The following is a 23,050-nucleotide window of genomic DNA, read 5'->3' on the forward strand; positions in this document are numbered from 1 at the left end:
TTATATGCAAATGTTATAGGCAAAAGCTGAAGAGATCCATTGATACAGAGCAAATCCACGATATTATTTGAATAAAAGATTATGAGAATAAAATTTCTTGCCACAGGCTTTAAAAAGACGTTTGCACCTTACGCATTTTCTGAATCGGAAGCATCAGATCCTCAATAAAAACAAGAAAAATCAGCACAGTATGAACTTACTAATTTCTGCCAAATTTTTTATAGTAAAGTAAAATATGCGTACAGGTTCAAAACACGTGTACTGGGTATGTTAGTATGTGTGTTGCTTCTAGATTTCAGAGGTAAACTTTCCTAAAAGAACCGGTGCTTGTTAGTACAATTTGTGTGTCAACGTACGGTAACTATATTGATAATAACAGGCCAGATAACTGACTACAAGGTTAAAAATACACAGTACAACATAAAGTGTTATCACATGCACACTAAGTAACATTAAAGTTTCCAGACTTTACGCATAACGATTTCACAACCATAACCAAATATCACACTTGTACAAGGTTGTTTCAGTGGGTCGTCTGATATGAATGTCAAACAAAATTTCAATAATTGCGTTGAAAACAATCTTGGTAGGATGCCTGTGAAAAGAATCAGTATGGCATGGAAGCTACTTTTTTTACGTGTAATGTTTACATCTTTGTGAAATAGATATATTTGTGGTTACCTATTTCTGAAACAACGATATGGATTTTGCAAGGCAGTTTGTAATTAGAGGCACTTAATGCACAATACACTTACTATGCAGTTTGTTTGCTTTTCAAAACAGTTTATAATGCCATCTGACGTTCAAACACTGATAGATCATTGACCATCCTGGGTCTTTTCTTCAGTTCCAGGTCTTACATAATACTTGCGGAACGCAGATAAAGTGTGATACTGTGCTAAAACTACGTACTACAGACATGTTTCTATATCAATACAATCTCTTGCGGTCTAGTGTGGTGAGGAGCTAAATCCAAATTCTAGTAGAGGACACTGTGTTGGTCTTTAGTCTGAGCGGTCTAGGAATGTTCCGGTATACCTCTGGCTGACTAAGAAATATACGATCCTCAGAATATTTACTACTGAATGTCATGCTAATGGTTTACAACACAACAAATATGTAGAGATATAGGTGCGTTATTATTTTGAGGTTTCCAGACCGATACAAGAATCATATGAATCTCGGCAATCACAACTTTGATTAAAATACATATATATCATGGAGAACAAGGCATTATTCCATTACTTTCTGTTAGAGTTGACGTATTTCATGTTATGCCAGCCTTTAACTGTGTTATACGTTTCATGTTATGCCAGCCTTGAATTGTGTTAGACGTCTTGTGTTATGCCAGCCTTTAATTGTGTTAGACGTTTCGTACTATGCCAGCCTTGAATAGTGTAACACCTTTCAGCACATATCAGCTAACTTTTTCATTTTAACCTTCAGGTCGATGACAGCTATGGTGGTCATACTATTGTTGTACGTCATGACGTCTGGTAAGTAGACAGAGATAGATAAAGAAACCATATGTTCTTTTTTTCTGTCTCTATTTCACAATATTCTCTAAGGTTTTTAAAATGTTTCTCTTTTTCAAAATGGGCACTCGTCTTCATGTTTTCTTTTTGTTATCTTTAATCGTGTGCGGAGGAGAGATGTAATTGTGACCTCATTTATACATTTGTCAGTAACACATTACAACATTCTGTTCACAGACAACATTAACATTTACTCTGTAATGCTTACTTTTCAGTGCAGGAGAGCGATATGTAATTATAAAGAGAATTATAAATAAAGGATGTAGGTCCCTGTATAATATACGAACATCAAACTTATTAAACGATAGCGGGCTTACACATAATTACGCACAGAGATGAAACACACTAAAAATACCGTATCACTAACGATAAGGGCATATCAAGGTGTGGTTAAAATGACCACATCAAAATTAGATATCAGAGTACAAAACACATGCAGCATGGTATCCGATTATAACAGAGAGAGAGAGAAAGAGAGAGAGAAAGAGAAAGTTGTATTATTGATTCAGTTTCTAAGCGAGAAGTTCTTTAAATTAGTTATTTGCTTGCATCGATTTAGTAACTCTTTACCGATTCTGACAAGAAGCAAAGAATTTGCTTCTGAACTTGTGAAGAAATAAATACCATTTTCATTGTCTGAATATGTCTTGGCGTTTCGTTGTGGTTATCGATGTCTGGAGGATGATCGACCACGGTGTTATATCCCAGATCAAGCGTAGATTAAAATTTCAGATTAATGAATGGAATAAATGAAGATTTCAGTCCATATATAGAGATATAGAAGAGAGCAACCCCCGTATAACAATTTATTAAATTAGATAAGCAAAATAAAATTGTACAAGACCAATTGTAGGATGTAACTCTACCATACAAATAAATTAATTCAAAGAATTAAAATGCAGTTAGCAGTTCCCTTTACATAGATACGGCACATTTCATCACGAAATGGAGTGAGTCTTGAGAAGTTTTAATTGTTTGGCATGTGTTCATAACAAATAACAAATTGGTTTCAGTTCATAACCTTGCATTCAGTACAACAATGCTGTATTTGTCTTCATACACTCGATTTTGTTTCTAACCTCAGACACTTAACATAGTACACTGGGATTAATTTATTTCTCCAGTAGAACTAGTTACCATTACTAATTGCTCGATAGCCTGTTCCCGCTTAATGAAAATGAAGCCAGTGCAGCGTTAACTTTTAATCACTATTTTACTAAATGTCGGACACATGCACGAATGATCCATAAATACCGTCTAGCCCACAATGCCGCTCACATGCTAATAAACTGTAGGTTAAAATAACCCACATCGTAGTTAAACGAACAAATCAAACGACATTAATTTCTTATCTTAACGACACCATTGCTAGCTAACAGTTCATTGGCATAACGTCTCAAACAAACTCAATAATAATCAGTTCTTAGAAAACACGATTCCATTACTTTTAAGAAAATTCAGTTCAAATACTTATTTTAAGACTCATATCAAAGAAAAATTATGCATGACATTAAGACAGCGTCTTTCTACTCTGAGGTTCACTCTCTTTTCCTTCGAGCAAACCCGTCGCCTTACACTCCTTGATAAGTGTTTCTCGTAGACTCGCAACTACACATCCCTTGAACAATCGTTGCTAGGGTCTTACCCACCCTTGAAGGCAAGACCTTTTCGCCTCGTACTAAAAAGCATGGACTGCCTGCTTTTACGGTGCAAGATATTTTAAAATACAAGATGTCGCATGGGAAACACCAAACCAAACCAGTGACATACTAAATTGGAACTCAGGTTCATCTAACCTCCATCATTAACACACGCCTTTCCAGGATGTGGTAAATTATATATTTTTGCCGCTTCTTAATATACCGATCTCTGCAAAGCTTCGACTTATGACAAATATTTAAACAAGTACAAAAGTTGCTTCTGAATTATTTGAACCTTTGGCCTTTCGATAAACAAAATCTAATTTTCACTCAGTTTTGCCTGACATAGTCATCAAACTGAATCTCAGTAATAGTCAATCAAGTTCCAGTCAGATGCACCAAAATACTAGCGTCCCTAAATATGTCACGGACCTAACCCCGTACCTATTCGGATACATCAAGTTAAAGTTGCTATATGTCACAATTTCACTTTGTTACAAGAGATATAGAACAAATTTCGGTTTTTGCTATTACCTAAACCGAATGAAAACAATAATTAATATAAATTGTTTCATGATAGTGATAGAATGTATTGAGTACAAACATTATATTGCTGATATTGTTTGATTGTTAACTGGGGTGACAGAGTCGTAAACATCAGACAAGTCTCTGAAGTCAGAATCATTTATCGATTTGTCATTGGTGGTGGTGCGTTTGTGAATATGAGTGTATGTGTGTGTGTGTGTGTGTGTGTGTGTGTGTGAGAGAGAGAGAGAGAGAGAGACAGAGAGAGAGAGAGAGAGAGAGAGAGTGGTTGTGTGATTTGGATATTTAATGTAACTTTAACAATTTGTCAGTCATATCGCTACTGTGTCAGCAGTGTGGCAGTTTATAGTGATGTCTAGCACTGGGGCAAAATGCCACGGACAAGTAGCATGATGTCCAAGCCAGTCACATTATCCTGACACCAGGCATTCCAGTCATAACACTAACTTCTTATTGCTGAGCGCCTAGCGAGGCGGCTATTAGTATCGTTTTTATAAGTCTTTGGTGTGACTCGGTCGGGTTTCGAACCCACAGCCTGCCGCATCCGAGGCGGGCGTTCGAACCAACCTGAGCGGTCTGAGAGAGAGAGAGAGAGAGAGAGAGAGAGAGAGAGAGAGAGAGAGAGAAAACTATATGATTATTATCATTGTCCTTTCGACGGTACATACTTTGAGTACAAGCACATTCACATACACATGAATAAATAACCACCCTTAGCTTCCTCATCTAGTAGTAAGGTAGGGTTTCTTCTGATCAGTTATTTTCTCAACATTCTCTCAACATAAAAAGCATCACGAGGTTGAAACAGACGTGTATTCTCACCTAATTTGATGGAAATTGATATGTGTTTCTATGAAGTCACGCAGGTAATCATTCTTCGTAAAGCGCATTGACTGAGGGGGGCAGAGGAGGTAAAATAACCAAATCGCATTACCATTTGAGTCGAATAACTTTGACTGTCTAAAACGAGACTGAGGAGTAGTTAAGGGGGATCTTATAGGGTCAATGGGACTTATCAGTACAAATACCCTTGGGAACATATAGGGTCTATGTAAATTTAACATGGAGAAAAATCGTGGGAACATATAGGGTCTATGGGAATTAACATGGCCAAAAACCCTGGGACAATATAGGGTCTATGTAAATTTAACATGGTCAAAAAACCCTTGGGACTGTATAGGGTCTATGTAAAATTGAAACAGGGAGGGTCTCTATTTTTTTTTTAAAAAATAAAAAGAAAATAAAATAAAAAAAGGGGTAGGCAATTCAAAGGCTATCTCTTTTCGAGAAATATGGCTGGCCCTGAAAAGGGCCTTTGGGTTTTCTTCTTCTTCTTCTAATTTCTTCTTTTGCTCCACCAAGTTCTTATTTTATCTCCTACACTCTTCTTCTCTTTCTTTTTTTTCTTCTCCTCCTCTTCTTTCTTCTTCTCTTCCTCCTCTTCTTTCTTCATCTTTTCATTTTCTTCTTCTTTTTCAATTTTTTCGTTCCAATTGCGTATTCTTATTCTTTCCTCTTCATCCTCCTTCTCCTCCTTGATCTCTTTCATGACACCACTAATCTTGTCCTTTGCTTTCCTTAAGTTATTAATTTCCATCTTCACACGATGGGGACTATAGGAATAATGGTCTTCAACCAGTCTTAATAGCATCTGTTCCATTATTCCTAAGTTGTCTAAAACGTCTTGCAAGGTTTGTATTTTGTCGATTTGGTTTGACGCCATCTTCTTTTTATTCTTTGCAGAATGGTTTGAACAACGAACACTGTGGGTTCTTATAGTGAAAGCGCGGACGTGATGGAAAACATCCCCCTAAAAAACATAAAATTGATCTTGCCTAGATCATGACCCAACAACGCGCGGACGTGAAGGAAAACATCCCCACTTTTCTCATTTCATATAATATAACCCAAACTATACTCTCCACATACGCTAATAAACAATAAAGAAACCCATAATCTACTATTCACACAAACTTACTTTATTAGTTACTAACACAAACACAAACACACAATCACATACACTTCCACTATTAATAAAGAGTTAGTGTTTATTTTCACACTACTCTACCTACACACATTGGCAAATCGATCGTTATTTCTTTTCTAGAGTATTGGGTAGCCCTGAAAAGGGCTGTTTTGTTTGGAACTTCATGGACACCTGGTTAATGGTGGCACCTTCCAGGCCTGGCGCCACATACACATCTTATCCCCCAGTTACTTTTTACCTTTTGGGGGCAGAGAGCAGAGGCAGGATATGTCGCTTCAGAATCCCAATTTTCGCTCTCTGGGATTTTGAAATTTCTTCTCTCCTTTTCCTCCTCCTCTTCTTTGTTTCTTCTTTCCTCCTCTCTTATCCTTCCCTCCTCGACAATGGCTTCCGCGGCCAGTTCATTTAATATGCGCCTGGCATATTCCAGATGCACATGAAGCTCCAACAGTTTCTCAAGTCTCGTGTTCATTTTTTGGTGTTGATCAATCAACAAGGGTAGCTGGACTGCCGAACGAGTTTCAATTTATACTGAAAGCGCGGACGTGAAGGAAAACATCCCCCTAATAACATAAAATTCATCTTACCTAGATCATGACCAAAAAAAAAAAAACAACAACGCGCGGACCTAAAAGAAACACTCACTCACTTTTTATGCTACCCATCACTATTTTAAAATTTTTTTTATAAATCACTTCAATAGACTATCCACATACGCAAAGCAATTCAATCTAACTCCAAATATACACCTCAAACACTAAGAAAAGATATCATTTTAATCTACTATCCACACCAACTTACTTGAGCTCTTACAAACACAAACACACCAACACATACCCTCACATTTTTAAAAAGAGTTAGTGTTTATTTTCACACTACTCTACCTACACACACATTGGCAAATCTATCGTTACTTCTTTTCTAGAGTATTGGGGTAGCCCTGAAAAGGGCTGTTTTTTTGTTTGCTATGGCATTCTTTTTTAGTTTCTAAGAATGCGATGTCCTCTGAGGATAGACTTTCTGGCGATAGGTCTGCTTCTTCGGAAAGAGAAGAAGAACTCTTTGGTGTCGATACGGCAATCGACAAAGCCTCTGTCAGGTTCAGGTTGCTGCTGCTGTTGTTGCTGCTGTTGCTGCTGTTGCTGCTGTCTCTGAAGTCTGTACTTCTCTGTCCATTCTTCTTTTTCCCTGTTCATTTCTTCTCTGAAGAGCTCTTCTATCAGGTCTTCAGTGATTTTTAACATTCTCACATTCTCTATTTCTTCTGGCTTCGGTATCAGACTGTGTCTGACTCTATGCAAATTCACGTAGGCTTCGTTGAGCTTAGCTAGTGTGGAGCACATCTTCGTAGGAGGATGAGTCGACAATGGATGGTTAGACTGGAAACAACCCCGGTTCTTAAAGTCAAAGCGCGGACGTGAAGGAAAACATCCCCCACACGGTTTTTGAGCCGCAACGTTTAGTGAGTGTCATGAGAGGGATAGTAAGAAGTCAAAGAGCATCAATCCAACATTCTTCTAGCTAAACAAACCACAAAGGCATTTTTTTCAAAACACAACATTTTTTTATTCAAAAATCACTTAACACTAAACAACATCAACTCTAACATTTTTTAACAATAATCCAACACTATAACATCAAACAATTTTTTTTAAATCACAAACATTTTTTCTTCAAATACAATCTACTTTAAACAGGGCTTACAACGTTGTGAATGAAATTGTGATTTCCACTGTTGGAAATCATTAGGCCATTGATGGACACTACGTTTCCTAGCTTGAGACAAAAGATAAGCATAATGGTCACAAAACCATCGATCTACTTTCACATCATTTCTAGCAGAAGAACGAGGATCGAAATGAGTCACTAAATGTTCTAAGGAATAGCCTAGGCTGCGATGATGCAGAAAATACACACAATATTGTCCACACACCAAGAATCTGTGCCTTGTAATTTCACATTATTGAATCGGGTGGTTTGAGCATTTCTTCTCATAAAGTCAATGATATCGTCTTCCAAAGGGTGCAATCCGTACGAATCGAAATATTCCACACATCCTTCTTGAGGAAAGTAGACGGCTACCCAGTGGGTTCCTGGGAGATGACTGTCGTCCGTGTTGATCACGTAAGCTTGATGGTCTTTAGGTTTGCGATGAGGGAGTTCATCTTTAGCACAGACGACAGGATTCCAAGAAGCCGTATACGAACTGTGGTTCAAAAGGTAATAAAGTTCCCAGGTATCCATTTGTGTTGTTTTCTTCTTCACAGGTAATAATAAGTCGTCAATTCGATCCTGACCTTTTGCTTGAAAATGTCTGACGAATAAACGGTTATTCGTTCTGTTTCCTCACTCTGATTTAGGAGAGCTTCGATACGATGGATCTCTTGAGTGGTTAATGGTGGACAAGAATGTTCACGCAAGTCTTTATACCACTGGTGCAACACGTCTTTGTTCGAGATGAGACTCCAAGCTTCGTCCAGATACTCGTCCAATTTTTCTTCTTGACTCAACATCAGGCATTTATCGTGTTGAATTTGACTGGGATGATCGTTTTGACATCCATAACAATTTTTCTTGATCAATTCCGTCATTTTGTCGACCAAGTGTTTGGCAAAACAGCAGACTAAATGGGCTTCTTGTTCTGGCCATCTCGACTTCATCATGATCACTTCTTCTTTTTCCACACATTCCATCTTTAAAGTTTCTCCACTAGGTAAAGAGGGAGAACAGTCTTCCATGGTTTCTAATAATCTAGAATGACTTCTCTCAAACTGTTGATTTCTATGGTATTATCGAATTCTGCATACAGGATGACGTTCACGGTTACATCAGGGTCTCGGTTTGCAAACTGAATTTCCACACGAATCTGGCCTGATTTTATAGGGTGGAAATGTCCCTCGTCGCTGCCTTGGTCAGGAGTGAAATCGAAAGCCCACAAAGCGTAGCCTCCTACATAATCGTCGTACGTAATACCGTGACTGGTGTTGGTTCCTAACTGGCCGGTGGCTTCGTACAGGGACAAGTACGATCTCAAGTAATTCTTCTTCTGAAAGTCAGGCTCAAAGGGTCGGGTACACAAGGTCTTGCCATCGCGACTGACTTCGATTTTGGACACGCCAAAGTGTTGAAAGTAGAAAGGATTTTTAGCCAAAGCTCCGTTGAAGGCTTCATTTTCGACGATACCAACGATCAAACGTTTGGGTAGCTGTCCTTGGAACAGATGATCTTCGATCATGGATCGCTGTCCCTTGGGAATGGTGAAGGTTTTCACTTCCACGCGTCGGATCGGATACATGGCGGTCGTTCTGCTCAACGTCTGACTGATGTCGTTACCCACTTTAGGTAACACTTCTACGCGTCGTACGTAGAGCCTGGCTTCCTCGATGACAGTTTTGCAAGCAGTGTTACCTATCAAATGGAAAGCGGCACTGCTACGATTCAGTCTCAGGCGGACATTCACCCCGTTCAGCAAATATTTCTCTTGCAACCACATGTCCAAATGCAAACGATCCATTAGTTCTAAACTTTGTCCGTTTTTGATTTTGTCTCTTCGTTCTACAAATCCGTCATTGTTTGGTGTTTTGGTTGCATCAGTTTCGAATGTTTCAAACTGGCCTGCTTCGTCAGCTTCCCATACCACACAGGCATTGAGATGAGTGTTCTTGGCGTCTATTCCGTACGTCAAGAGATTTTCCAGGTACGCTCGATAAGGGTAAGTATCCATGCTGCTGCTGACCAGTTTGTTGTTCAAGTACAAGTCCACTCCGCTAAACAAGGAATGCATGAAATTGTTGACGGGAGCTATTACCTCATCGCCATCTAGGGTTGAATTGTCCTCATCGACAACTTTGACTTTCAAGTACAAGTAACTGCTATTCAGATCGATCTAATCTTCGGGCTGTCCTTTGATTTCAAACTCGATGGGAGCTGAGGCTGTCAATGAGGAGACGGGGTGAAATTCCACCCACTGGGATTCTTGCATCGTCATCATGGTGGGGGGCATGGCAAACAGATCCAGTTCCGTCTTGGAACAGGCGCATGACTCTCGGTGCATCATTTTTTTGTCTCTTTTCTCAATAATCGAAAACGTCTAAGTCTCGAACGGTTCTTCTTTTCTTGGCCTTTCTCGCTTGAAGTCTGGTGAAAGGGTGTTTTCTTCGTCGTCTCTTTCTGCCTTGTCCTTGCTGAATGCCTGACTCGGTAGCGTGCAGGGCATTTATAGGTGTGTCTCGTCGGCCTAAAATGTCTTTGCCCGTTTGCAGCAAGACATTTTTGCCTGCCCTCATGAAGGCTTCTTTAGGGTTTTGTTTGTCGATGATGACATTTTGGAGAAATTCTTTGCCTTGCGTCAGTGCCGCATCTTTCAAGGCGTGCAATCCGCGTGTCACCATCGGTTTCAACACCGGGGCTACCGAACGAAAGGCTGATTTCAGCATATCTCCTAAACCGTGTCCTCGCTGTCGAGCAACCCCTCGGTACACTGGATACATGACTTACGAGTCGTGAGAGAACCGTTTTCGAAAATGGAGTTTCACCGTGACTTTTCCTTTGGTGAATGAAATATTTTGTCCCAGATCTCCTTTTATAGCAATGTTGACCGTGTCCAAATAAGACTTGCTGACAGGCAAATAGTGAGGATGGACAAATTCGCGGTGGACGTGGTAAGTGTTTCCACCTTCCTCGTCAGCGTTCGTGGCAGAATCCACTTTGAAAGGAATGACACGCAGTAACGGTACGGAGGTGTGTCCCACCACGTTGTACTCCACCACATAGGAATACACGAACATTAAATTCAGTCCTTGATTCAGTTCTACTGGGGCACGAAATAACTTGCTAAAAGACTCGTTGTCGTAAACGATGGGTAATTCGTTTTTCTTCATCATGGTCATTCTCATGTCCATGTCTCCGCCCAACATGTCAAACAATTCAGGACAAAATAAAATGGACACGATTTTACTCCCGTCAAATTTCATCAAGAAGCGACGAGCTGCTTTGTGGTATTCCATGGTGACACTTTTTTTGGCATCCTCCAAAGCTTTCAGAAACACGACATTAAACCTGGAGGTTATGGTGCTGACCAAATGTTGACCACTAAAATAATACCCTGGGGGAATGAACAAGTGATAGGTGGTGTACTTTTGATTTTGTAAACGGGTTTTCTTGTCATATTTGCCATGGTTATCCAACCACTGTTGCACTCGCTCGTCATAAACTTCCACATCAAATTTATTTTGATTTGGAAGGACATTGAGGACTTGGGTCGGGTGAATCATTTCTACTAAAGCCACTTCCCAATGGGCTTCGTGATCTAAGGGGATGGCTTGAGGTAATTTGGCCGTGTAACAGCACAACGTGTTGTGGGGAAACACCTCCATGGAACTGTCACTGGGTAAGGTTAAGTAAAATTGGTTTTGGTGACTCATAATTCCAGAGTTCTGTGGCTGTCCGAGGGGATATTACTGGACGTCAGAGGCGTGTCTCCTCCCAAAATGGGGTTCTGGTTGTGGTTGGAGTGGTGACTGGCACTGGCACTGGACACAAGGTTCCCGTGGTTCCCGTTCGAGGAGTATTTCAGGGAGGGATTGGGAAGCAGGTAACCGATGCAACTGCTCAATAAAATGGTCCACAATTGTTTGTCTCCTTGTTGCAAACTCAAATTGGCGATGGCTGCCCCGATGACACAATACACCACGAAGATTTGGCAGAAAAAGACGATTTGCGTTTTAGGCACACGTTCTCCACACCACACCCACAAGGGTTGTTTTTGTAAATCTTGCACAGAAGAACTAGGTGAAGGAGGAGTGGTCGACGTAGCTGCGTCTGTGTGAAAGGGCATGATGGTCACTTCTTCTTTTTATAGTCGATGACTTGCGAAGCGTCGATCCAAGAATCGAAACTGGGTGGATATCCTTTCCAACGTACTTTGACTTCTTTGACACGTCGTTTGCCCACTTTACGGGTTCTGCGTTCGAGAATGCTTTCGATGTCGTACACGTCGTCTTCTTTTTTGGTGACACGTTGTAACTCGGGCAAATAAAACGTTCCTTTGAGCACTTCTCCGTTCATGTCTTCCAATTTATAGACGGCAGGATGACGGCCATGCACTCGTCCAGTGACGCGAAACAATTCGGTCGTCCAGTTAGGTAAGTAACCTTTGTCGAAAGTGCGTTTGGTTTTGCCAATGCGCACCCAATCTCCTACCGTCAACTCTCCACTTTTCTTGGGGACAGCCCTCGTCGGGGACGTACCAAACAGGCGCTCAAACACCAACACTTCGTTCTCGGGAGTCACGTCTTGCGGGGCACGTCCTATGCTTCGATGGTAAGATTGGTTGTACGCTTGCACCAGGTGCGGTAAGATGTCGATGTACTTCAGAGTGTGGTGATGCGTAAAATATTTCCACGTGCGTTCTTTCAAAGTGCGTTGAAAACGCTCCACGATGCTGGCTTTGGTTTCGGGATTCTCGGTGGTAAAAAAATGAATGTCACGTTTCTTTAATTCTTTTTGGAAAGCTTGGTTCAGAAATTCGGTGCCTTTGTCCGTTTGCCATCGAAGTGGGTGACGACCGCTTTGTTTCAACACCCGTTGCAGGGCTCGCACTAACTCGTTGCTCGATTTAGAAGTCAAGGGTACGACCCAGGCAAATTTGGAAAAGACGTCGATGACACAAAACAAATATTTGTAGCCACGATTGTAGCTGGCCAAATGAGAGACATCGGCTAAATCGGCTTGCCATTGATGATCGATGCCTTCCACTCGGGTGCGACTTCTGGCAAACTTGCGTCGAATGGGCTTGTGTAAAGTGTAGGTAGCTTGTTCTTGTAACCATCGTTGCACTTGAGGTAAACGGAGACTTTTCAGTCGCGTTTTGGCAGCACGATACAATTTTTGAACTCCTGCGTAACCTGCAGGATGCGAGGGATCGTAGTAAATGCTGGCTAAGACTTTTTCCATTTTTTGTGTTGGTGTGTTAATAAGTCACCCACTCTTCGGTGATGCTACTTTGGGTGGGTCGAAAGGGTGGTTTGGAAACGGATTTACGTGTCCGATGGGCTACGGGAGTAGAAGTCGAAGGTAGTGGTGGTGGTGGTGGAGGTGGCAATGGAATGGCTTTGGTTTTCTTTTCTTTTTTCGCTTCTGGTTTCCCTTCTTTCTTTTTCACTTCTGTCAAAGGAGGCGTGGACATCATCTTTTTAACCCAAGCTTTCATTTCTTCTCGTTGGGGTGTGGGGGACGGGGTCAACAAGGATGCTGCAATCTTACTCGAAATGGGAGCTGCTGACGGTGTTTGAAACACTTCGCGCATCTCTTCTTCCTCAGGTCTTTGTGGGGTAGCATCTCTGGTGACCCTTGGGGATGGTAGTGGTGGTGGTGGTGGTAATGATGATGATGATGGTGCTGGACTTTTCATCAAGGTCTTAAAATCTTTCAGAGTGGGTAAAGCTGTTTCGTCTAAAGCTTTCTGGTGAAAGAGTTGCAGTCTTTGCAAGAGTTGACCGTACTTTTGCGATTTTTCTGTTTCGGACAAATCTTGGCGATCCATCAAGGACTGCAATTCGTGTTGTAACTGGGACATCTCGCTCAAATTGGGATTGGGAGGTAAATGCGGGGTGCGTTGTTCTTGCCACCGATGGTATTCCATCCATCGTTTGTAAGGCACTAAAGCTAGTTTTCGTCCTTCCATGGGGTTGTCAAGGGTCGATTCTGAGATCTTGGGACTTCCGAGGGCCTTTTTATCTTGCTCCCACCAGTCCTCCCAACATGGTTCCCAAGACTCCTTTCAGTATGGGGCCTAACAAGAGGGGTAAAATGCCTCCACGTTGGACCAACATCTTCTTTTTTTGACGAATGGGAATTTTCTTTTGAACCATTTTCCGAAGAACGTGACGATGTTTGCCTAAGCATTGTTTCTGGTGTTTGGACAAAGGGATCGTGCCTTTCAAAACGTTCAAACAACATTCGCACACGGTATCGATGACCTCTTTGGAGGCCGTTTGAATGAGTTTTTTTCGTAGGGGTGGAGAAGCTTTGGACAGGACAGATAACATGTCCCCATGTTTGGCTAAACGTGGTGGCAGTCCTTTCCTTTTCTTTCCTTGGGGTTTTCTGGAGGGTGACATCTTTGAGTCTTCAGGAGCACCAAAAAAACACTGATACCCTACTGGGTCACAGGCCTTTTTTATACTGGAACGCGTCGCCACTGATTGTCTTTACGTCGTATCAACTTCATGACAGGCATGACACGTCGTGCAGGGGTACGCAACGGACTAAATCGAGCCAGTTCTTGCTTGGACAAATCCAGTAAACTTTGTAACATGCCCGATCTTTCTTGGACTTTGATTTTGGGAGAAGGTACTTTGTGAGCAGCAGCCACTGCCGCTAAATTGGAGGGTCCTGCCACTGGGGAAGTTCTTTTGGGGGTCATCAACGGAGAAGTTCTTGGTGTGATCAACGTCTCCAAGTACTCTTCAGTTCCTGGTGACATCAACGGAGAAGTGGATAAACGTGAGGCTGCCGGAGACGCAGTCACCGCTGTGGCAGGTCGTGGTTTGCGAGTGTAAGGTTGTATCCTGGCTGAAGTGCCTCTCTTGCGACTAGTTTTCTTCTGTGGACTTTTCTTTTTCTGGGGACTTTTTCTCTGTTTCTTTTTCTGGGGGCTTCTTTTCTTTTTTCCGGGGTGGTGTCTGGTAAGAGGAGGGTCCTGCCACTGGAGAAGTTATTCTTCTTGGGGACCTGGTCTTTTTCTTTTTCTTCTTGGGGCTTCGTTGGACTTTTGTCTTGGGGATAACTTTGGGGGCATTAGGATCCCATCTTAAGAGTCAGCGAATGATGACCCCTCCTAAAGTACCGCTCCCTCCAGGTTTCAAAATGATTTGTTTTTTGGTTTGAGTGTCGATGCGGGGATCGGCCAGTTGGACCAAAGCGACTTTGTTTCGATAGAAAAAGCGTTGGGTTTGATGAGGAATCTGAATGATTCCTTGGAGTATTTGACGTGCCGTCACCGTGAACCATCGTAAGACTTCTTTGAGACTAGCTTCTAAGACACGAGCACGTGTTTGTGGATCTTTTTCTCGACTGATGCCATACAATGCACGAATCAATTTGACGGGAAGATGCGACTGAAGGGACGTCATGTTCGCACTGTGTGAGACAGACGAAAAAGGGTCTGAGGTTTTTATAGATTTTTTGATCGGGAGTGAAATGAAGTCGAGGACGGAGACGTGTACAGGACAGGCCCTCCGTCTTGGCACCAGTGGTGAAACAAGTGGGTACGAAATCGCAAATCCTCGGGGGTCGTAGGTTTCAAATCGACGAGTAAATAGGCGTGTGGCGTTTGAGTGGCATCGTCGTACGCCTGAGTCAGCCAAGGCGTTCCTAACTGTTTGGCTAAGACTTGCACTTGCGATTTATCTCGAGGGCTTTTAAACAAGACCACGTAATGCGCATTGAGACTGATGGTGCGATGGGCTTTACTTTGTTGAAACAAATTTTGGGTGATGTAAACGACACTGGCATTACGGTGATGCCCTTTGCGCGTGAACCACAATTTAATTTCTTCTTCGTCTTCTCCTAACATGTCGTCGAAAATGACCAAATGGGTTTGACGGGAGTCAGAGACGATGCCGTCGTCTTCTTTAGGAATGCCTTCCACAAACACGATGGAATCTCCTTGACTTTCTCGCAAGAGACTGTACGCCGATTGCCACTCTTTGTAACACCACACGATTCGTTGAGGGGGCCGATCGATCAAATGATGTTTATGTTCGATCAAACGTTTGACGAATTCGGTTTTGCCAGAACCGCTAGGTCCAGCAATGAGCATGTTAAAGGGATGGCGAAGATACAAAGCCTCCCAACTGGCACGATCTAAGTGTTCGTCGATGACTTTGACAGTAGAGGAAGAGGGAGCAGAGACAGTAGAGGCAGCCATGGTGTGAGAAATGTCACTTGTGACACGAAAAACAAACAAGACAAGAGTTTATATACTTTTTCAGAACACGTTTATTGAATGTTTTTTTATCAAACATGAATACGAAAGACAAAAATACATAAAAGACAAAGGCTTAAGTACAAGGATAAAAGGCACATGATAACTATGAACGTGGAATAAACACAAGTGTCTGTACAACAACCACATGTTTTGGGTAATGTTCTAACCAGTTCTATAGTAGGGGGTAAGGTCACACAAGTGTCCTCCCAAAGGGGTCTTTCAGGTCTGTCCACGACAGTCCTGTCCTGGGTGACGGGTTCTTCTGGCACCGTCACTAACACGGGTTGAAAAGTAACTTTTTTCCTTGAACAACTCTCGTGCATACTGGGCCACTTCTTGGGTCCAAGCCTCAAAACCCCATTCTTTCCAGGCACGGACATCTGTCCAATGGGGATGTAAGTCACAAGCTACACACACATCGTCATACACGTCTTGGGTAGCTAAAAGTTGACGAATCTTTTTTTCCTGTTGAGGTCGAGAAGTATCCAGATGAAACCGCAAGGCTTTGAGCAAAAGGAGTTTTTCGTGACCATTTAAGGCCATGGAGGTGGTAAGTACTGATCGTAAAGAGTCCACAAAGAATCGGCTGGTAAACGAAATCCCAAAAAACAAGTCACTAAGACACACACCACTTGTCGTCCCAAATTGAACGGATACAGTTCTTGTAATAATTGATGGTAATGATCCACGGTTTGAATATGGTCATTGAGTTCCTTCCACGGAATCTGTTGAATGATATGTGACATAATCCGTGGCATGGCAACTTGATTTTATAGTGTCTTTGTTTCGGAAGCAATAAAGGTAATTTCTAACCAAACACGTTCGTTCTCCAGTAGGGAATTTAAATGTTACATACTGTAACTGAAACGTCAGAGTTTGTCTAGATGTTTCGTCTTTTTCTAAGCAGATTCCATGTAACAAATGTTGGTAATCCTTTAACTCGTCTTCCTCAATACGTTGCAGTAAGTGAATCTCCAAGTAACCAAAATTACGAACGTCTAGCCCATCATCATCATTCATATACTGAAAGTATTCAGCAAGGTCTGACCAGTGAAAAAATTTCTGACGAATCAGTCCTCTTATACCATTCAGGTACCAGTGGTTAAAGATCTGGTGACGTAACGGATGCAATTGTTCTTTACGTTTGACTTGTATTTTGACCAGCTCTCGATAAATCCTTTCTCTCAACTCCTCAGGCAAGCCCAAAATGTTCTCTTGTAAAGTATCCATAAGTATATACACTGTTTTTGGAATCGCTGGGTGGTAGCCAATAGCCTCGTTTAACTTTGTGCCTAATGTAATATCCACTCATAATCAGTCTTCTTGTACTTTGGAACATAGCATAATTTAAAAACGGATGAATCACTTTGAGTTTGCGTTTCACTTGTATTTTGATCAGTTCTCGGTAAATGCGTTCTCTCAACTCCACAGGCAAAGCACGAATGTTCTCTAGCAAAGTATCCATGAATAGGTCATACTAAATCCTCTTTGGTCTGACACAAGAAATGTACTGTTTGCACAAACATGGTTTTACTTCAGTGTCGAATTTAAATCGTTGAGTCACTAATTTGCACATTACAATTCGTTCAGAAGTTTCCTCTTTCACCAAGTTGACATTGTGTTCAAGATGTTGGTAATTCGTTAACTCTTCCTCTGGAATTCGATGCAGTACGTTTACAATGATGTAGGTAGAATCGTCCATACCAAACCAATCCTTTTTAAAACTAGAGGATCGTTGATCAATGTCTGTCCGATGGAACACTTTCAATTGAATCAATCCTTGTATAGCTTTCAGGTACCAGTGGTTCAAACACCGGTGACGTAACGGATGCAATTGTTCTTTACGTTTCACTTGTATTTTGACCAGTTCTCGATAAATGCGTTCTCTCAACTCCACAGGCAAAGCACGAATGTTCTCGTGTAAAGTATTCATGAACAGATTATTATGGTAAGAAGTTACTTCAATGTCTCGGTCCCACTAAGGGTAAGTAATGACAATTCGGTGACCATCGAGCATGTTCAACGTAGGCCGAATCTTGCGGTTCCCAGTGGTGAAGTGACACACCGCAACTGAAGCATTTGACTTTATCTCCTTCGCCCAAGTAGAAAAATCCGGCTCTGGCTAATTCTTCGGGGGTCGGTCCTCCCAGATATTTAGGCCATTTTCCTTTGAACGATTGAAGACGATTTTCAAAGTCGCAGTATTCCGACAAACGCACAGGAAACGAATATTCGTTTTTCACAGGTTCGTTTCGATGAGGGTTGGGTGACAGGAACAGGAGTTTGCTCAGGGCTGGATGACATCCGTAGGGGGGTAGACGTGAAGGTGAACATTCCCCTTTAAAACGAAACCCAGTAAAATGTCCAAGAGGACGAGCGGCATCGCTTTCGCATCCCTCAGGTTTGACACGCACAGCATCACTTTCCATGATAGGGGTTGGGACACTAAAGTTCCCATGATGCTTTACGGCATCGCTCAGGTCACAACGTACAGCATCGGTCCCATCGCAGGCTCACAATCGCACTCGTCTGCAAACTCCGTTACGCAATTACAATGGTAACCACATGGACAATCGCAGTTTCCTTCCGGACATTTTCCGTCGCAATGCCTGGGTCTTATCCATCCAATATTAGTCACACTAGAGGATGATACAACTTTTTTACAATCCCCAAACTGGAACGATGTCTCTTTCAAAGTATTCATCTTGTTCGCTCGGTCTTGGTGGTCACAATGAACTATCGATCTTGACCATAGCCCCTTTTTATACTAGTCGCAATGCAGTCTCCAGCTTGTACATCTTTCCTTTTTTACGTTTTTTATGTCCTGTTCTGGAAGGTACCGTCTCTAAGGTACCGTCAACATTGTACCGTAGTGTGATGGGTGGAAAGGCCATAGAAAGGTAAGGGCAGTGCGGAGACCATCGAGTATGCTCCAGAATAGCTGAATCTTTATAGATACATAGATCCATTCGTAACTTCAGTCCGCAAGCGAAACACTGTACCTCGTATCCCAATCCTGACTCAGGTCCCAAGTAGACAAATCCTGTTCTAGCTAAAACATGCGAAGAAGGTAATCCTTCCCTATCCGTAGGCCATTTCTGAAACGTGTCCAATCGACGGGCACAATCACAATAGTCAGGTAAGAAGACTGGAAAATGGTAGGGTTTGAACTTGGAGTTCTCATCGGGTTTCTCACTCGATTCTTGCTGTGGCGAAGTCATCTTTCTGGTAGGGTAACTATCCTCTTACAACCAATGTTTTATACCGCCGTGTCCATACGGTAAGGTGAAATGATTGGGAAGTCGAACTCGCTTCTGGTACACGATTTGATAGACTTTTTCCAAGGGTCGACTGACGATGTGGTGAGTGGGTAAACGTACAATCTTGTTCGGTTGATAGGTGGTCACTTTAAAGTTTCCATCCTCTCCCGATTGCAAGGCTTCTTTCAATACCCCAAAGTTGACCACTCGACTGGTACGATGATTCAGAGTCAGTCCTTTCACTTTGCACGTCGTGTGCACTTCTCCTTGTTTGTCACGGTATTCGTAGCCGTAATTTTTGGGACCGCCACTGACGAAACTTAGAATCTTGTCGTCGGGATGCTCGTCTGTCCAGGCTCCTAAACGGTCTCCTTCGATGTTAGGGTGATGTTGAATCGGGTGATGGATGTAAATGCAACTGTCCGTGTCAAAGTACAGGACGCGTTCTTCTAACAGTTCTAAAGCTTCGTATAATTTTAAGCGAGCATGGGCTGTCACGTAAGCCGCAATGATGACATTTCCAAAAGGGTCGTCTTGTACAAAGTCCAGATCTTCTTCGTAATTGACCAAGATCAAATCCACGCGAACGACGTCCACGTGTTTCATGAATTTGGTTTTGTCGTGAATCATCTGAAAGTAGCGGGAAGGTTCTGTCAAATATTCCGTCTTGGGTAAACACGGGCGTTGTGCCATTTTACCCCACAAGCAATTTAACATCACTTTGGCAAACGATCGCCTGCCTTCGTTTTTCTCGATGTGGTCTAAAGTGATGCCTTCTTGTTCGTAGTATTTCTCTTTGAATTGTATTTGGTCTTCGGGAGTGTGACACCAGGAAGGATAGCCACTGGCTTCTTGCTTCAGTTTCAAAAAGGCATCCACGTAGTCTGCGAAAATGCCTTTCTGAGTAGGGTCACCCTTGTGGTATTGTTGTGTCTTGGGAAAGTGGCAAATTTCGTACACTTCTAACAGTTGGTATCCTATGTCCATAGCTTTGAACAATTCTACGCTGACCCAGGTTCCCGTCAAGGCCCGTTCTTCCTGGCTGTGATGACAAGGCTGGTCTTGGTTGCACGTTTCGGCACAAGTACGGCACAAAGGAAACATCAGTTTGCCTTGACAATGGTGAGGTAAGACGGGATGGTATAGGTTCGTGGGAGGCAAAACTTTACACTTGATCAAGCCTTCGTATTGTCGAATGTTTTTCAGGTCGATGTGTTCCGTGAACAATTGCGGGTGCCCTACAGGAAAGCGACAATATTTGCACACGTAGGGATACAGCGAACACACGTCCAAGTATTTGATTTCTTCTCCTTTCTCTTCGTCGGCTTGGTACAGCAAACAGGTGGCATTGGTCCTTCCTCCGTACAAACTATCCCTCGGGTTCAGCGGGTCCATGAACTGGTAACTTTCCACGAGGCGTTTAAACTCGGGATCGGTTTTCATACGGTGATCGTACTCGTGTTCCCACATTTCCACCACTTGGTATCCTTGCTGTTCTAACTTTAGGCGTCGCTGACAAGTGTTCTGGTACAAGTCTTCCATGGTTCGTTGTAAAAACTGATTTTTAGTGCCACGGTCAGGGTAACAGACGGGACATCCGTGAAATAAGCAACCGTTAAACTCGTACACGATCTTGGGGTTTTCTAAGTCCCAGCCATCGACCGAATACGTTCCGATGGTCTTTTCGCCCCCTCCGTTGCGGGCATGCTGAATCCACTTGTCTTCCTTGTCGCACAAGTAATGTAACCAACGTAGGGCTTTGACCGAGTATTGACGCTTGACATAGTGGGTCGTTTGAGGACTGATGACAGCCACGGTGTTTTCAGGCATGAATCGTTGTCGATACACTAAGGAACACGCTTTGGCAATGGTGCAAGCTTCTTTCAAAGGATCGACCCCTCCGTGTTCCATGAACAGTTCTCGAAATTTTCCACAGCAACGTCGTAAAATGTCCACGTCGGAACGACAATACTTTAACATTTCTTCCTGAAAGTCGAAAGGGTCCGAAGCGTGAGCCTGGTACCAAGCGTAGAAAGCTTCTCGTTGTTCGGTACGCATGTTGTCGGGGTCGTAATAGTGAGCCTCAGGCAAATGGGGTAGAACGGCATGTTGATTGGCTTCCGTATTGAAAAAGTGTGGAAAGTACCCTTTAGCCATTTCTGTCATTCCAAACGTTTTAGGCATTCGACTCAAAGGCATGGCCAAATAGCTCATCGAATCTTTAAACTGTACTTGTCCCACTTGCATGAAAATGATTTTGGCTCCGTTCAAAGTCACTTTAGGACGTTCGGTGCCATGTTCCGTATAGTATCTGAGAAGAAACTGTCCATCGTATCCGGAGAAATTGTGAGCCATCACCGTGGCATGACGATGACAATCTCCGTAACGTTCGATGTCCTCTTGGCTCCACGTCTTGTCGATGGGGTCTAAGACCCATTGGGCAAAATCGTCTAGCGTCTTTGGTCCTCGAAAGATTTTTTCACGCCCTCCAGGAATCTTGCTGCAGTGAGGGCAATAACTGAAGATAGGTTCTTGAATACACTTCTCGCACGCTCGATGAGCCACGCAGAAATTAGGAATGTGAATGCCAGTCTCTTGCATGCATTCGAAATCGAAAAAGATGAAATTGCCTTTCTTCTTGTGACCGTCCTCTTTCTCTGGTGGGGGTTGGTATTTTTGCACGTAACATTGGTGTTCCAAGTCCACGATGTGGTGACAAATGTGACATTTTTTCTTTCCTGAACATACGTGTGCCTTGGTATTATTGATACGTATGACTTGTTCACACGCGGGGCACAATCTCAGGAGTTGACAAGCACATTTCTTCTGTGAACCTTGCGTTTTCAGATGTTGTTGGTAACAGGTAGGGCTAACAAACGTACGCAGACAAGTTGAACAAGGCACTGGTTCTTCGCTCAGACAGGGTGAAGAGGCCAAACATCCTGAGCATTTCGATCCACAATGCTTGTGTTGCTCTCGATTATTATAACCATGGTCACATTTCTCACAGTAATAACCGTATCCCAGGAATCCGGTGATACTGGTAATGGTATCGAAATGGTCATCGTGATGATAAACGTGAATGTATTTTCCGTCCTTAAAATCTTGCCCTCGAAACAACAGAGACCCGCGCACTTCTTGAGGGTACACTTTCAAGGTGTATCGTGGAGTTAGGGCATCTTGCAATTTTTGCATCTCAGGAATGCCACAGGGTGTGTCTTTGGACATGCCAGCTTGTCGTAACAGGAGTTCTGCTTCACTTCGTTGTTTGGCTCGGTCCGATTGTCGAATGTTCTCCCAGTCTCTTTTCCATTCTACCGTGTCGTTCTTGTTGGCATAGGTTCGTCCCACCACGATGGCACGGGCTAAACACATCTGGTCATGAGGATTGTGAATTTGGACAAGGCTACGCTTAATGCTGCGAAGGTCGTTCACCAATAACATCTTTTTGCGTCCGGTCCCTTGAGGAGGAGAGACGTGGGTCATGTCCAATGTGGCTTTTCCATCGGTGATGTCAAACTGGTCATTAGATTGTTGCACGTGTTGAATCTTGTCCATGACTTTGGAAGCGGTCAATTCTGCAGGGGTGCTAAACTCGATCCAAACAGGGGATTTCAAACCGTCGTGTTGTATGGAAAGTCTCAAGCGATCGTCTTCTTTGGGTTGACATTGTCGCTTAAGTGCAGTGAGCAGAGAATCCCACACTCCGGTGATGAACCCTTCTGCTTTCTCTAACGGTACTTCGGACTTGAAATCTTTAAACTTCACCGTGTATTTGTAAGCCGTGGTTCTAAATTTTCTAGAGGAGCGCTTTTCCGTCTCTCGAATGGAATAGTATTTTTCAGGGTTGACTAAGGGTGGTAAACTTGGTTTAGAGGTTTCAAATTCTGGTTCACTCATGTCCTCTTCAAAATCACTGGCATGAATTTGTGCCAATATTTCAGCCCTGGTTCGAGGCGATAGATCACGTTTCTGCCTCTTACTTTCTTCTTCTTCTTTCTTCTCGAATGAATGGGATCGTTTCATCTTGAAAGCAAAAAGTCAAATGACTCAAGTTCAAACACCATGAGCTACTTTATAGTCATAGCAGA

General features: G+C 42.7%; 1 protein-coding gene across 1 annotated transcript in view; it reads left to right on the plus strand.

Moving 5' to 3' along the window:
* Positions 1 to 23,050, plus strand: part of LOC149799222 (uncharacterized) — a 266,176-nt gene that overhangs the window by 14,520 nt on the left and 228,606 nt on the right. Inside the window, exon 2 of the mRNA XM_089958164.1 lies at positions 1,447 to 1,496. Coding sequence (XP_089814290.1) covers positions 1,447 to 1,496 — 50 coding nt within the window. The remainder of the gene's footprint in view (positions 1 to 1,446; positions 1,497 to 23,050) is intronic.

Source organism: Sinohyriopsis cumingii, chromosome 5 (genome assembly GCF_028554795.1).
Source record: "Sinohyriopsis cumingii isolate HCF-2022 chromosome 5, ASM2855479v2, whole genome shotgun sequence".
Lineage (NCBI taxonomy): Eukaryota > Metazoa > Mollusca > Bivalvia > Unionida > Unionidae > Sinohyriopsis > Sinohyriopsis cumingii.